The sequence below is a fragment of the Suricata suricatta genome, chromosome 6, assembly GCF_006229205.1.
Source record: "Suricata suricatta isolate VVHF042 chromosome 6, meerkat_22Aug2017_6uvM2_HiC, whole genome shotgun sequence".
NCBI classification, from domain to species: Eukaryota; Metazoa; Chordata; class Mammalia; order Carnivora; family Herpestidae; genus Suricata; species Suricata suricatta.
In genome coordinates, this window is record NC_043705.1 from 100958610 (window position 1) to 100975569 (window position 16960).

Consider the following 16960-nt stretch of genomic DNA (forward strand, 5'->3'; position numbering starts at 1 on the left):
ATCAATAAGCAGTAGTCTGCCTAGGATAAAGCAAAAATCATGGAAGTGGTCCGCAAATGACCCACATTTTGGAAACAACGGGCTATCTAATAAAAAGAAAGAGGATGTAAGCTTTGGGTGGAGTTTCTGATAGTGATGATGGCCACACTGAACCATCCTGGTGACCAGCACCATACACATGCAAGGCTGCTGCCTGATACCCCAGGAGCGTGCTTTTCCACGTGACACTAATTGGCCCACACAGAAGTGAAACCATGACCCTTCCCTCATTAGCCACATGCTCAGACCAGCTGAGCTAGCTCGCTCTGGGTCACTGGGGTCCCATGTAGGAAATTACCATTCCAGTGCCCTGTGGTCCTCTCGTAACCCCAACTAATGAATGTCCCGTGGAGCCTAATGTCATTCCTGGGGGAGCACACAGCTCTCCCAGCAGTGGAAAAGTTGATGATATTCTGAAGTTTTAACCCAGGGAAAGCCAAATAAGAAAGCACAGAAACCTCAGGGAGAATAAATCTTTCACACACCTGTGTGCTAGAAAAAGGATGACAGCACCATTCTGCTCTGTCCATTTGTTTCCTAGGTCTGGTCTCAGGACATAGAAAGCAGGCACAGGGAAGAGGAGAGTGCTGCTGGGCATCACACAGCAAGCTCATCACGGTGTACAGGGCATTGCGTGTGTAGTGTCTGGGCCAAGTTGTATTATCCTTATTTTAGAGATCAGGAAATTGAGGCTCAGAAGTAACTAGGATAAGAGCCTAGGACAGCAAGCTCCTCTGAGGATTGCTACATCCTGGAAATTAACATATTATCAAGTTGAAAGGAAATTCTACAAGATGGATAGACAACTTGCCAAACCTTTCTGCTTGTACCCCTTTTCAGGTCTCCGGAGAAAGACTATAAGTCTTCAAGTAAACTTTGTTTTTCTGTAGCTTTAGCACATCCATAGCTTAGCCTTGACGAGAGTTTCTTCAATAAGATGAATTTACAGTCAAGGCCAAGAGAAAGCATTCTTCCCAAGTGTTGGAAGGATAGGGACAGCAGACTTCCTAATGCATCCCGAAGAGCTGGGTAAGACTACTAAGTCGCTCCATCTGTTTTTTAACAAGACTATTGGATCAATAACCCTTCCAGGGCCAAGCTTACTGGTTGATGAAACACTTCCTGGTGCTCACTTGGCAGCCACTGTTCCCAGAGCACAGTGGGCCTGCTGCCCTGGGGGTGCCCACCACCTTCTTCTTCCTTGGAAGCCATGAAGCCCTTGTGTGCATATCCACTTCCAGCTAAAGAACGGTATGAGTCAGAAGGGGCTAGAGACGCCAGAAGCAGATAACCAACCATATTTTAACTCGGCCCTCTGGTTTCTGATTAGTCAAAGGGAATAACTCAGCTTGGTCAGCTTCCTGGTCAACACCTGAGAAATTTAGTATTTTTGAGGTACAACTGGCTAATAATAAACTTGAGAGTCAGTTGCATCTAGATAATTTCCCAAATTTGCCATTGATTAGCAGAGAGATGTTGGCAAATTACTTTTAGTTCCCTCACATGTGGAAGAGGGATAAAATCTTTCTCTCATGGTGGTTGTATTTGAATAAGGTATTGCATATGTTTGGTATAGGGCTGAAATGCTAAAAAATGACAGTATTTCTTTATTGTCTGACCTGTCCTCTGCCCCTGCACATAGCGTGATTGAGTGAAATGTGGTGCGAGTTGCCGTAGTGCAAAAAGGCATGAGATAAAGCTTATTGTTATTATCTTATCTGTAGTTATTCATTTGGAGGCCTTATCTATTTATTATTTCACGTTTTGTATTCCTCTTCACTATAGGCTGCTGAGAGATTATTTCTTGAGGTAGAGGGGAGAGGTCTTTTGAAGGCCTTGACTTACTACCACTGCCCACCCACCCCTTTAGCCCCCAGAGTCCAGCCTAAAACTTTTCTGTGTTCATTATAAAGTTGACTTTGACTCAGGAGCATATTTGCTTAGTCTTGGAATAGAGACTCAGTTCTGGTCATGGAATCACGAGACAGCTGCAACCTTTCTTACGAGTGAGCTCTCAGGCATCAATACTGGGTGGAACGGAATCGTTTCCAAACGTGAGACAACTGCTGAGAAACAGGGGCCTCAAGACTGTTTGCTTGGGGTAATCCTTAGCCAGCAGCTGGAAAGAGGCGGGGTGGGACTGACTGTACTCTGGGAAGAAACAAGGAACCCCTGATGTGAGAACAGTGATAGACTCCCTCAACCGTGGACGCTGGGCAGTATCTGTTTACTACTCTTCTCCAAGCACATTCTCTGGCTGAGTGCCATCAGTCAGGTTGCCTAGGCTTCAAATTAGGCACATTCGCTATTGGGAAGAAATGTGTATATTGCCACTTGGGTTGATTATTGCTTGTTTCTCCTTGATTATCGCTGTTCGGACTGGAGCATTTAACAGTGAATTGTAGCAGTGATTGGAGGTCTGGAGACTCAAGTCCTTCTAGGGCCTCTAGTTAAGCAGTTCTCTTTAACCCACTGCCACCTAGTGGCAACGGAGCAGACTGAAAAGCGCTTCACTTCTTTCCAGGGAAGAATGTGGTTGCCACTCAAATCTGGAAAGCTTAGGGAAGGATAATAGATAAATCTCATTCCAGTGGCCTCTATTCCCCTGCTAATATTTAACTTTCACTGTACATTTTAAATGGACAGGCTAGCTGACTCTTCTGCCTTTATTTTGATTAATGAGGACATTCTTGTTTAATCAAAAGTCTTTGAGATACAAAACAAATAAGCAAGGAGTTGAACTAGAGCATAGAGGTCTTGCCTCCTTTTCCACCACTGCAGCGGTTAGAAATTTCTTGCATGTTGGCTAAGCCTAGCTGGAATTGGGTCTTGACAGTTAACTTGAGGTTTCCCTCTGTAAGCATCAGTGTGATTTTTTTGTCTCCCTTACCCAGGTGACTCAGTGCTGGAAGTAAACAGAGCTCAAGTAATCAATGTGGCAAACCTTTGGGCAGTTCGACTTCCTATACATGCAGAGAGGGAAGCTGGTGGCAAATTCCAATATTTCTGAAACCATGTGAGCATCAATTACTCAAATGTGATAAAACTCTCAAAGGGAGCCGAGTAAGTAAGCAGGTCATGAAGAGAGGGGTTAATGCCAGTGAGCTATTAGGTAAGATAAGTTCATAGGACAATTACCATTGCATGGGCTTAGAAGAGACAATACACAATGTGGGCCAAGTTCCTTTTCTAAGCATGAACTTCTAATAAGCATGGAAGAACAAAGCGGCCTCAAGGGTAGTCGATGTAGATGTGTGTGCTTTGGTGAAGAAAAGGCACAAGGTTACAATGAGATGGCAGAAGGCTTGAGATGCTTTAATTTCTTTCTAGGTCAGTGTCTTCACCTGGTAATGGACTCCCCTGCCTCCTCCCCTCCACCGTCCCTCAAAATCAGCAGAGACACAGCAGTCAGGACATTAACACAATCATATTTATTACAGTTTCCAGACTCCCGTATGACACATACCTACAGCAGAACACTGCAAACTGACGTTACTAGCAGCAATCCTCCATAAACATGAAGAATTTAGGTGAACTTCACAATTAGTTGTAATTTCAAGACAAGATGATAAGTTATGGTTTTTCTTTCAGCAGCTGATATATGGATAGTGAAACTATAAATACAGAGGGTCACCAGGTTTAGCCTCGTCTAAAATAACGCAGTAATAAGAAGTCATGGTGCAGGGGGGTATCCCCAGGGTTGCCAGCCAGAAGGCTAATGTCTTTAGAGGTCAGCATGAAATAAGCATATCACTTTTCAAGACACGGCTTGCTATCTGCGTTGCTGTCAGGACAACAGTAAAAGAACGGGGCAGCTGCTCTAGAACCTCACTCACCCGCAATTCAGCCAGATACTCACTTAAATAATACCCCCTAAAACTGTTTAGGCATTTTTCCTCCCACAGCTCTAAAAACATAACATCAGACATAACATCAGACATTTGCTCCAAAGGACTAAAAATCAAAAGCAATTGCGATGTATTGGGAATAGCTTTTACGGCTTTCCTGAGGGACAGCTGCCATCTTTTCAGAGAGTGTTTTTACAGCAACACTCACTCTGGTAGCTTATCAAACTACTTTTTATTCTAAATAAATAAAAGACCAACTGAAGGTCTCAGGTGTACTTATTTCTTTTCCCCTAGATCTCTGAACCATGCAAAGCCATTCCTTGACAGATAGCTTTCATTTTTATTAGAGGGGCACAAGAGAACTTACAAACATTTGAAAAATACTCAAAACACTGAAAGTAAAAAAGGCACAACCCTTCCTCAGAGCCCAGGAAACTGTGACAGGAACCCCAAAGGCTTATCCAAAACCCATCACTCGATTTGCCAGAAAGTAATGACAGACCACCCACCTTCGCAACATAGGCCCAGATAAGATTTTCTTGCTTTATAATCACTAAGAAAAGCATTCTGGGAGTTACTGCCCAGGGAAACATAGGCTGATGAACAGAAGCTCCTGGAAAGGGTTGACTGTATTCTATATCTGGCACAGGAAAAAAAATTTATAAAACAGTTGCTAAACCATTATATTTATGCCATGATACTCTTACGTGAACCTTGGCCTTCCTACGGCAACCATTTCATTCATAAAAAAGACATAAAAGATGGGAAAGCTTTAGGGCAGCATCAGTGACAGACAGCTGTCTTTGAATAATTTAATTATTCCTAAAGGCAAAAATTAGAGAAAAGTTACAGAATCAATTCTATTTCATGATTTTGCCCATGTCAGCAGCTACAAGGATAGTGCAAAAAGAAATCCCAAAAAACCCCTCTGCATCAGGTTAAGTTTCTGTTTTTCTCTCAAGGGGTAAAGTGGTATACCTAGATTTCTGTAAGGCTTCTGAGGAGTGAAGACAGCCCATGGTTCAGGTCTTCACAACCTCTAAAGGTGCTCCTGGACTGTGTGCCACAAGGATAAACCAAGCCTCTCCTGATCCACCAACAACTCAGACCAAGGATTCTGAACGCACCTAGACTTTAGTGTTCATGGTTTCTAGGCTTTCTGACAGGATATGCCCCATGCACAGACAGCAAGGTACTGCGTGGCCTAAAGCTGTCTGTCTTAGACACCGCTAACGCTGGCTAGTCGTCACACGTCACACCGTCGTAAGATGGCCTCTGAAGGAAGCATAAACGCTTCCCAAGTACTAGCACCAACAACCTAAAGCGCACGTTCTCCTGGTGGTAGAACCACAGAACTACCTCTGCGTATGAAGAATGGCACATGAAATCATTCTGGGTGTGAAACCCATGTTCCATTGCTCGATGCCTTTGTTTTCATCTAACAAATCCAGTGTTCCACTGAAGAGTTTAACAAGTGCACAGGTGTGTTCCTTTAACTGTCTTTGGAACAAATTCCCACATCTAGAAATCACTTTGAAGAACCCAAGTTGGATGTTCAAAAATAAGTACTATTCCTACCAACTGTCTAAGCCTAAACCCCTGGAGAATGCTAAAAACCAGTTTTGCTGTATTTCAGCAACATAGAGACCCCTCAGTTAAGATTGTGGGGGCCTCCAGAACTCTACCATTTTGGCTGTTACTTTCTCTTTTTCATTCTTTCTCCTAAGGAAGATTTCAGTTATTTTCATAGCAACTTATTATAATGTCCTAGATGATGACATAGTTTGAGCAGCACATACAGTCTTAGGATCAATTTTTTTCTTCCTTTTGAAATATTTCTACAATAAGAAAGAAAAGGCAATAATTTTAAAAATGATTTCCCTATAAAGTAACTGGTATGCTTTGTACAATACAGCACATTTACTAAATAGTTTTTATACTAGAATCATTGTCCAGAACTAAACCAATAAATGGGAGCAAATGGGCACAAAAATTGATCACATGGGTTTAAAATGATTTTCAGAGCCAGAATTATTACGTTGGACAGAAAAGCAGTAAACCAATCCTTATCTTGATATATGAAAATTATATACAAACACGAAAACTCAGCATGTGTTTAAAATAAATCACATTAGATTTAGTCAGGCATTAGAATGAATGGAAAGTGATATATTCCTTTTGATACCAAGCTTTTACTTGACTGGGAAAGCCTGGTATCTACTGCATCTTCTAGCTGAGGGACAGAAGCACAGACAGATGAGGACATCTAACAGGACAGACTGGTAAAGATGTAGAGGCAGGGGTGCCTGATGACTAAACAAGATAACTATTAACTGGGGAACTGAGATTTTGTTAGACATACTATTAAGAGATAATTTAGATTAGCAGATTCCAAAGACAATTGCTCGACTTTGTAACACAGAACCTCTCTAAAGGTTTACTGCATCTAATCTGGCTCTAAAGAGTATATTTAAAATGCATCTTACAAAAAAAAACAAGTAAACAAAATTAAACAAAACATCTCCCACAAATTCCCCCTTTGGTGATGTGTCATTTTTAGATGTGCATTCTTCCTTTGGTAATATCATAGAAACCTCTTGAAAAGTTCAGGGGAATTTTTTCTGATGATGATCAGAAAAGGGTTGGGGCTGGCATTTGTGGGGGAAGCAGCGAAGAAATGTTACTCTTCTTTTACTGAGGATATTCTTCTAGAACTTCCATTGTCCTTTAGGAGAAAGGAATGGAATGTGGAAAATAGTTCCTGAAGATATCACTGCCTTCTGATGACAAGTTCAAAATTACGACACCTACGGAGAGGACTTTCTTATGTAGCACCTACCTTGCTCATAAGACATAGAACTCTTATCGAGCTATGAAATATAGTGAGCAAAAATTACTTATGGCACTTAAACATGTTTAGAGACTTTAAAATGCCTTCCTAAAATTCCCTGTCTCAGTGCCCCGGTGAGGTAGGTGTCTGATGGGAAAAAACTGAGGCACAGAGGGGTTAAGTCTGCTCTCCTTTCATTGCCTGACAGGCCAGTGGCCCACCTGCAGAAGGACCAGGTGTGTCCTCACTCCCTAAAGTCAGAAGGCTTGTCTAAGTCACACAAAAAATACAGCAGGGAATTTTTTTCAAGCATTTTAACTAGTTAGCTATTTCTTATTTTCACTTTGAACTTAAGTCATATAAAATAAAAGCAAATATAAACTAACAAAACAAAAAACCAATACTGCCTAACAGTCTGCATCAAGACGCAGCCTGTTCTGCCCTGGTGATTGACAAAGCATAGAAAACAATCCAAGTAGAAGTATCAGAGGGCACGACAGTGCTCCCGTTACTCAAGCCGGGCTGTGAGCAAAGTGTTTCTTACAGATGCCACCCGTTGGACTTTGTAAGAACCTCTTTGGCATGACACGAGGGAATAAAACTACCACTCCTAGTTCATGGAAAACCCATTCGGAAAGTTAGCCTACACAGGCCAGTCCTCCCCAGAAAGGGAACTCTCAACCATGTGATGTGTATGTATTCCTGAATTCATGCAGAACTCTTTGAAGCCAGAAATGTAGGTCTCCATCTCCTGCCATAAAGCCCACAGCACGGTTCATACTACATACAGAAGGGCGACACACTGGGTACATGCACTACACCATGCCACACAAGTGAGAAAAGGACAAGAAGCGACCTCATGAGCATCGTATAGTCCCATGTGGCATGCTATTCTCAGAAGCTACCTCTGGTAAGTAGGGAAGACTGATGAAGTCCCGTATCCTTTTACGTAAATAGGAGAAAGACAGCAACAGAGTATTAATTGTTGGCTGCTCTGAAGTGTTTATCCCAATTTTACTCTTATATAAGTTAGTGGCTTTCTTAGTTTTACAGATATTCAAAGGTAATAAATTACATTTACTGATAGAGAGAACGGTGTAGAGCAAAATTCAAAGGTCAGTTACAAGTTGTGGGCGCAGGGCTACAGGGAAATTTATATTGCTACTCTTAGAATCATATTCATGAGTACTCAGAACACTAGCTTTTAGAAATGAGCATTTTTTTGAGGTGTTTTTTTCCTTCCCATCCTTACAGTATCTGTGCGGTGAATTTAATTCATACTGTAACTCCTAATTCAAATGGAAGATCTGATATTTGGTTGAGTGTCTAAAGTCAACCATGACACCAAATTGGATGCGTATTTCCTCTCTACAGCTTTTGCCTTGATATTAATGCAAACACCCACCTTCCTAAGGCCTGTGTCCCCTTGAGGGAGCTCATCTTCCAGAGGGCCCGAGCCTGGCTCTATGTACTGCACATGCAGGACCAGAGGGAATCATTCCAACTCAGAGTTTCACTGGGATACTAGGATACAGCATAGCAGCGGTTCATGCATCTTATTTCTAAAAACCAAAGCTCAAGAGAGGCTGAGCTGGTCACTGTGCAAGATGAACCAGCAGGACATTCTCACCTCGAATGAAAATCTGATTTATGTGTCGAGTGAATACCTGCTGGTAATCCACTTTGGGCTTTCGCTTTTTCTTACGGGGCTGACCCCTGGAAAGGGTGGTAGCCCTGGAAAAGGTACCTCCTGCACTTGACCCTTCTGTCCGTGTAGTCCTCCCTGACATCTCTGACCTGGACTCGTCCCTGGCAGATGCCTGCAGGGAAGAAGGGACGGAGCGGGAACGCCTGCGTGAGCCCCGGTCAGTGTCTCCTCTTCCCCACACCGAAGCCACCTTCCAAGTGGATGTCTGGGAGTATCTGGACAGAGTGGAGTCTTCAACTGCAGACTTAGAATCTGCTTCCTTTTTGGAGGAATCTTGAAGTTTTAGGCGATCAAATAGCTAGAAGGAAAGTAATGATAAATGTCAGCCTTCTCTTTAGCCTTCAACATCCTTTTTTAATATGTATAAAAACATCATATTCCTTAATTAGGTTTTGTGGACTCCTTGCTTTGCAATTTTTAAAAAGCAGTGAGTTTTCTGTCTTTACCCATAATTCGGATAAATCAATAAATATGTCAAGAGAAAAGGCACCTGCTTTTTTCTGTGGTATAAAATGGAAAGACTTTTAAGACATATAAAAGGCAACTTGTTGCTCAGATAATGTGCAAGCCAGAAGCACAGACTCATTTGTGATGAGCTGCAGGTGTGAGAAGAGACTAATGAAGACCCTGGTCCAGGCATACAGAGTGGACAGCAACTGAGCAGCTTTCTCCTGAGGAAAACCTGGTCACTGGGCTCAGTGATCTCAATGTGTCAGGTGGAAAGCCTGCTGGGTACTCAGGAAGTCAGAGTAAACTGCTTACCCTAGTGAGAGTCAACGAGGAATCCCGTTCATATGCTTTGCCTAGAACAGGTTTTCGGTAGGTCTCATCCACATCCGTAAGTGCCTAGAGAAACAGCCCAAAGGGGAGAAAGACAAGGCAGAATTAAAAATATTTTTACAGCTTCTAGAAAAACACCTTTAAAAAAAGATTAAACACCTAATTTAGCAGAACTAAACTTAACAAGTGACTGAGCTCTTGGGCAGAAAAGAAATGGTAATACCTGGAGCCCTCTGAGTAAGATTTCCAAGCTGCTACCACCATATAAGATAGGTTTCTTCTATGGTAAGGGGCCTTTACTACTGCATGGCAGAGGTTCTTAAAGTTCAGTGCACATATATATCTAGGAAGCTTATGAAAATATAAATCCAAGGCCACTTCCTAGATATTCTGATTCAGCAGGTCTGGGATGAATGAAGCCCAGGAACTTTTTATTTTAACCAGAAATTCCATGATTCTGACTGAGGTGGGATGCCTTTAGATCACACTTTGAGTAACACTATTCTACTGCTTCTTTTCCTTCCTCAGATTTAGGTCTTAACAACAGCAATGAACAGGTATTAACTAGGGTTCCATACAGAACTGTTGGGGACTTCTTGTCTCTGAGAGATGGACCTCAGAGGACAGCTATTTAGGGTCAGAAGAGCTCAGGTATGAGAAAGCAGTTTGAAAAGTGTGACTTACCCTACAAATATAAGCTTACAGTATTATTATCATGCCTGTCATCAAAGATGTTCTCTTAAAAACTTTTCCTTCAAAGGTAAAATTACAATAGTAAGGTAATTTTTCCTATGTTCTAGAGATAAGAAAAGTGGGCCTCAGAGAAACCACCTTGCCTAGAGTCACAGAGCTACCAAGTGGTAAGGCTAGGATTCAAATCCAGGTCTTCTGATTCAATGGTGGTTGAAAAGATGGTCGTAGGAGCCAGAAAGACCTGGGATAAAGTTCTGGTACTTCCACTTACTAACAGTGTGATCTGGGACGATCATTCAATACCTCTAGCCTCAATTTCTTCATTTGTAAAATGGAACAGTAGCAGACCTTGTTCATTGAGATACATTATTATAAACCCTTAGTATACTATCCAGCAAATAGGATGTGCTTAATAAATAGCAATTATTATAGTCATCCAGGAGAATGCATGGAGAAGAATAAAACACAGGAAAAAGAAAAGTTAGAGATAGAAGATCATATGAAAAAGAAACACCAGAAAGCCTGGTGGTTCCTATTTTAATTGCCTCATATTATAAATGTGCCATAATCCATCTCTTCACGCCTACGAGTGTCTAGTAAATAGACATGAAGCCTCTAGGAGTGTGGGGGCGCATGTACTCCTTCATAAGGAAATACCATGTAAAGTGCTTCCCCTCTATCTTTATCTATCTTCCCAAATGCTATAGAGTGAAAGTTCCTTTCTGAAATTTCTGTGCCCAGTACTGTGGTAAAGTACCAGCCAAAAAGTGGGAAATCAATAAATATTTTGAAATGAATGAAAGAATGGTTAGTAAGAAATTGATATAGAATTACTAAACAGATATAATAAATAATTATTCCTTAAGGTTGGATTTCTTAACCATAGCACTTTGGAGCAGATAATTCTTTGTTGCTGGGGGGTTGTTTCGTGTATTGTAGGATATGCTGTAGCATCTCTGGCTGCTACCCATTAAACACCAGTAATACTCCATTGCACAGCTGTGACAATTAAAAACATGTGCCTCAGACACTGCCAAATGTCCCTAGGAGGGAAAGAAGGGCAAAACTTCCCTGGGGGAGGAGCGCCTGAGTGGCTCAGCTGGTTAAGTGTCTGACTTCTGCTCAGGTCATTATCTCATACTTTGTGGTTTTGAGCCCCATGATGGGCTCTCTGCTGTCAGCACAGAGCCCACTTCACATCCTCTGTACCCCTCACTCTGCCCCTCTCCCATTCACGCTATCTCTCTCTCAAAAATAACCATTAAAAATTTTTTTAAATTGCCTTGGCTGAAAGCCAATGCCTTAAAGAAAAGAAAGCAATAAAAAGAACTTTTCTGTTGTTGGTCAAGAGGATGCAAAAATTCTAGTTCTTCTAGGAAATTATTCTATAGGCTTTACTAAATAAAATTACTCAGGTTATTTAGACACATAAAAGACTTAATCCCTAGGAGGTTCTCCAGCCCCATGAGAAAGGCTTAATTACCATATTCCAGAACTTGTCAAATGCAACGAGGAAGCCTGTACAGACACCCCGAAGACCCTTGAAAGTGCGGATGTGAACGTTCACCTTCACCCCCTCCCGGATACAACGATGGAGCTCCCCCAGAGGGCTGCCTTCGTGCACTGAAACAAGACAAGAACAGACAGCATGCCATAAACGTCTGCTTTCATTCCCAGAATTAACAACCGAGACCCCCAACCATCTCCAGCAACACCGGGCAACATGGTGCAATGGCAACCCCACTCTGGAAACGAGAAGGCCCAATGGGCAGCATGACTAGAACAGGCAACACACCGAAATAAGACAAGATTCCACCAGGATGGGGGTAAGACACACATACGGCTGTCACCCAAATATTTCACTAATTGTATATCCTATGTTCTGTGATATTACTGATTCTAAGATGTACCATTATTATAAAAAGGTTTTTGGAGGAAAAAAGCCCCACATTAAATGTGCACATCAGCAGCAAAATTCTTCTCAGTTCTGTGCCTGGTTAAAACAACTTTTTAAAAGATAATTCTCATGAACCACATATCCATCTTGACTATTCAAAAAACCAAAAACTTCGTTCATATGTTTTAAGGAAACAAACCAAGTAACATATCTGCCTTTAAGCATGTGCAGTCCTCTAAAGAGAGAATGGACTTTTGACACTCCATCTGAGATACTCCATGGCCACGCTCTCAGGGGCCACTAGTGTTCCAACGGACATCATCTTTACACTAGACAGAAGACACCTGGTTGCATTCCGAGCCTTGTGCTAGAAAGGCACCTGCTGGCATTAGGCTCCTAGAACACTGAGAATAAGCATCATGTAACAAGAGAATGACAATTCATGGGAAAAACGCTGGGACTATAAATTGAAGCCTTTACGATATGGATTCTTTTTTTTTCAAAGCTTGGGAACAGGGATAAATTTTATTTTTATTACTTCATGTTAACTTAGCTTTCACAATATGATGGCTATACTACATAAAACCTCCCAAAAGAAAACCACATGTCCATACACACACTTACACTCACACTTGCACAAAGTCTCAGTCTTTCCCTCCCAAGTTTGCAAGGCATAATTCTTTGGAGATTAATTCTTACCATCAATAGTCAACAAAAAAATCTTTGTTTTGTTTCTAGTGGCATGAAAGAGAACAACAGTCCTGCCCTTCAGTTTGGACAACTAAGCTGGCTACTCTTGACCTCCTTATCCTTCAGTCATGGGTCAGCTTATACATCATAGCAGTGATAAATTAATAAAAGAAAATACTCTGAAGAGAGTGACATAGCAAATGAGAAGCAGAAGCTTATGTCAGATCGAAGATTCAGCAAGAAGGCACGGTTAAAGGCAATGTGGCAGAGACAGAGGCTCCGGAAAGGAATGTGAGAACCTTGGTCTGACCTTCATCACCTACCTACTTCCAGCAATATTTTAGAATTCTTCGAATATTTGAGTAACTTCTTCTGGACAAGTCTGACTTTCCTCATTCATAAAATTGAGGTTAGACTAGTTAACTTCTAGGTTCTTTCAGGAATAAGTCTCTATAATTCCATTTTTTAGAACCCTGGACTGGTTTCTTTGCTTGTACACATCCACTGCTTCCCCCTGTCCCTGTACGTGTTTCCACAAACGGTGGAAAGACTATTCTTTTTCTAACTTGTAAAAAAAGAGGTATGACTTCTACCCCTGAGCCCCCACATCAGAGAAAAAAGAGAAGCACATATCTTAACAATAGTTTCTTATTTTACAAACTCAGGGCTTCCAACTCTCATATCTGTATCTTTCCCTTGACTTTTTTTCCTCCAAAGATTTATTAATAAGGTATAATTCCAGGGAGCACTTCACACCTTGTGTGATCAAACATAAAACACACACAGCACAACCTATCAGAGCAAACTGCCAAGGCAAAAATTCTGAATCTCTTCCCAGCAGTCTCTATAACAAACTCCAAATATAAAGCAGTCTTCTAAATTTAATACAACAAAATATACGCCTTATCTTTGAAGTTATTCTTCCAGATCTCCTTCTCCATTACCACTATTCTTAGGCCCCCACCTTCTAAATCCTAGTCATTTAACTCCATTCTCCTTAGCTGTGGCCACACTAAGTTCAGACAATGGATTCTCAATAACTAAGACTTGCCCTTTCCTTTCTCTTCCCACAACCAATACAGCCTGGAGCCTTATGGAGTGGTTGGTTCACTACAACAGTCTCCTAGGTCCCCTCACTCCCCTCCTCACTGTTACCATCATTATCACCAATTACTGAGCACTCCCTAGCAGCCAGGCCCTGGGGTAAGTTTAGTTTTACATATGTTATTTTGTTTAATCCTCACAACCTTAACACACAGGCACTATTATTTTGCCCTACTTTCTAGATGAGGAAAATGAGGCTCAGAGATGTTCATTTAAATTATTTTCTCAAGGTTACTTACCTAGTAAACAGCTCAGTTAACACTCAATACGGACAGGTTATATATACACATCCTGACCTGGAGCTTCTACTTAAGACAGTCCAAAACAGTAATAACCACTACAACAACCTACAACAATCACAGGGACATTTAACAATCACTGAGAATTTCCCTATGTGCTACTGTTGTAAAGGCTTTGAATGGATTAGCTAATTTAAACCTAACAACTACAGGTAGATACTACTACTCTCCTCCCTTTAGATGAGGAAACTGAGGCCCCCAAGAGTTTAAGTGACTTGCCTACCATAAAACAGCTAGAAAGTGGAGGAGAGAGTGTTCAAAACGAAAAAAGCCAGCAGCTGAACCCTTGCATCTGTGGTCTGTATACGACCCCCTACCAAATACATTTTACTACTAGAAATTAAGCTATTAGAAACACGGCCCTGAAAGTGTTTACTTAAGAATATACACCATGGTTCCCACTACCTACCATAACAAAGTCAAAGAGAAACTCTCTGGTCTTCAAAATGTTTTAATAACCCAAATTCAGTTATCATTGCTCTAGACATCCACCATCTGCCTCACTTACACGGTACTCTCCACCCAACAAAAAGCAGTAAGCAAGGAAACATGACAATGTACTCCTGTCTTCCCTCACTTGCGATTAGCATAATGGCCTTGGTACACAGGCCCTGGAGTTGGACAAACTGAGTAGTATACTAGCTATCTGACCCTGGGCAAGCAGGTATGCTCAACAAGCTGCATTAATAAGTAGTATCTAAGGGTAAACTAAGATACAATGCATCTAAAAGTATTGGTAAAATGCACAGCACTTAACCACTAAATAATTGTAGCCATAATTAGCAATAAAATTATCTCTTGACTTAAAAAGGGCATGAGGGAACTGTTTGGAATGATGGATTTGTTCTACATCCTTATTGTCATGGTGATTCATGACTATGTCAAAACCCACTTTAAAAGGGTGAATTTGGCTATATAAAAAGTATACTTCTACAGCCTAACTTAAAAAAAAATTTTTAATGTTTATTTATTTCAGAGAAAGAATGTGAGTGTATGAACGGTGAGGGGCAAAGAGAGAGGGAGACACAGAATCCAAAACAGGCTCTGGGCTCCAAGCTATCCGCAAAGAGCCCGACGTGGGACTTGAACTTGTGAACCGTGAGATCATGACCTGAGCCGAAGTTGGACACTTAACCAACTGAGCCACCCAGGCACCCCAATAGCCTAACTTTTAAATAATTACTGTCATCCTCAACCATGCCCTTCTTTATAACTTCAAGACCTGAAGCCAACCTTTTATAGGAACTCTTTCTGAATAAACTTAACCTTCACCCATGCTTCTGTACTCTTCTTGCTTTCTGAAGCTCACCAGTTCTTTGTGATGTCTACCCATCTCTATAACGTACACCCAACTGTTGCCAGTGGCGTGTTAAAAATTTTCAGTGCCTAGGGCACATTCTGAGATCTTGATTCCAGGCATATATTTAATTGTGGAAAGTCAACAAAGCCGGTTTCAGGCTCTGTCATCCTAATATAAGAGTACTCCATAGGTAAAGCCCAAACCACTCACCAAGAGAAATCTGTCTTTCCTTTGACAATATCTGTAGCAAGGCAACAACTGGCAAAATGGAAACAGATGCTGCAATCTGAGACTTGGAGTGCATTTCAAAGATCTGATAGTAGCAAAACGTCCAGGCAAAATAAGGTCCCCAACTACTCTTATTTTAGCAACATGTCCACTCTATCTTTGTGTTATTGTTGGGGAAGCAGGCCGGGGCGCACACTAGCTTGTGAAGAATGCTCCAGCACTGCCACCGTAAATGATCTGACAAAGCCACATCTAACAGCACACAGCTTTTCAGGACGTTTCTCTCTTTATAAACACATTTCTAGGAATGACACAACTTGCTTAACCCAACCCTCCATTTCGAAGCCAGCGATTTAATAATGTTACAGTTTAGTGATCAGGATACAGATGCTTTGAATGGCTAACTAGGTCATTGTCTTCACTGGCAGATGTCAGAACTGCTTGCCAGATGACAAAAGACATTACCCTGCGCTGTTTCTATTCCATTTGTCGAAGACCTGAACTCGCACATTAGCAACCTTGTTGTTTACAGATCTCTAAGGATCTATTAGGCTCCAAGAGATTCCCTTGTGCCATTCACACCTTCAGAACTTAAAATACCCTGCGCATATGGTAATGTGAGCCCGACAGACACAGTCCTGCACCCATCCTGGCAGGAGGGCTGGGAAACAGTTGTCTGTATTTTGGTGGCATTTGTGCCTGCTGCATTCCAGCACTTGTGAATTGGTAATGCGAACATATGTATAGCAAGACGGCTCAGCCCTTCTACAACACCAGAAAAAGCTGTCACTTAATGTGCAGGGGTTATGAAATTAGGTCCCCGGTTTTACCTGCAGACAGATCTCCACACTCCATCCCATCATCCCCAGCCCCACTAGCCAGTCTCCCGGCCTTAAAATCGGCTGTGCCCCTCCCCTCCGGCTGTGGTCCCAAGACCTCTTATCACCTCTGCAGATCCTCCCTGTCAGGTCCCGTTTCCAGGCCCCGGCACCCTTCCAGACGCCCATCACTCTCGCGGTCGTAGACCCCGGTTGCAGGCTCCTCATCACCTTGCAGCCACTTGCACGGACCCCGTTATCTCTGGGGACCTACACCCGCTACCCACGGGGACCCTCCCACGGCTCCCTATCACCTCTACAGCCTTTCCACTCTCCCCGTCGCTCTCCCTCACCTTTCAGTACTCCAGAAGACCTTCCCCACGCCCCCATTACCCACACTACTGAAGGAGAAGCCTCTCATGGCCGAGGCTGATCTCTGCAACCTTCCCCAAGACCCTCCCCCTAATGCGTGCAGACCCGCGCCAAGCCCCCAGCACCCAGCAAACACCCACCCCCTCGCCGCCGCCTTCCGGGCAGCCGGCCTGGCCCTCGTCGCCCGCCCCGCCCTGCTCGCGCCCGCCGGACTCACAGGGCATTCGCGTGAGCACGTTGCGCGGCGCCTTCCTGCTCCGACCCGGACCCCGCCGGCGCGCCCCGGCGGCCCCGTCCCCTTCCTCCTTGGCCACCATGAGGCGACGGAGGCGCTGGATGCGCTCGGGGTCTGGG

The 16960-nt window shown here is 42.7% G+C and overlaps 1 protein-coding gene across 1 annotated transcript in view; it reads right to left on the reverse strand.

Annotated features, from left to right (window-relative positions):
• Nucleotides 1-3447: 3447 nt before the first annotated feature.
• Nucleotides 3448-16960, reverse strand: part of LSM11 (LSM11, U7 small nuclear RNA associated) — a 13846-nt gene continuing 333 nt past the window's right edge. The window contains 4 exon segments of the mRNA XM_029942945.1: nucleotides 3448-8723; nucleotides 9188-9271; nucleotides 11382-11521; nucleotides 16824-16960. The exon segment at nucleotides 16824-16960 is cut by the window's right edge and continues 71 nt beyond it. Coding sequence (XP_029798805.1) covers nucleotides 8313-8723; nucleotides 9188-9271; nucleotides 11382-11521; nucleotides 16824-16960 — 772 coding nt within the window. The 3' untranslated portion in view covers nucleotides 3448-8312.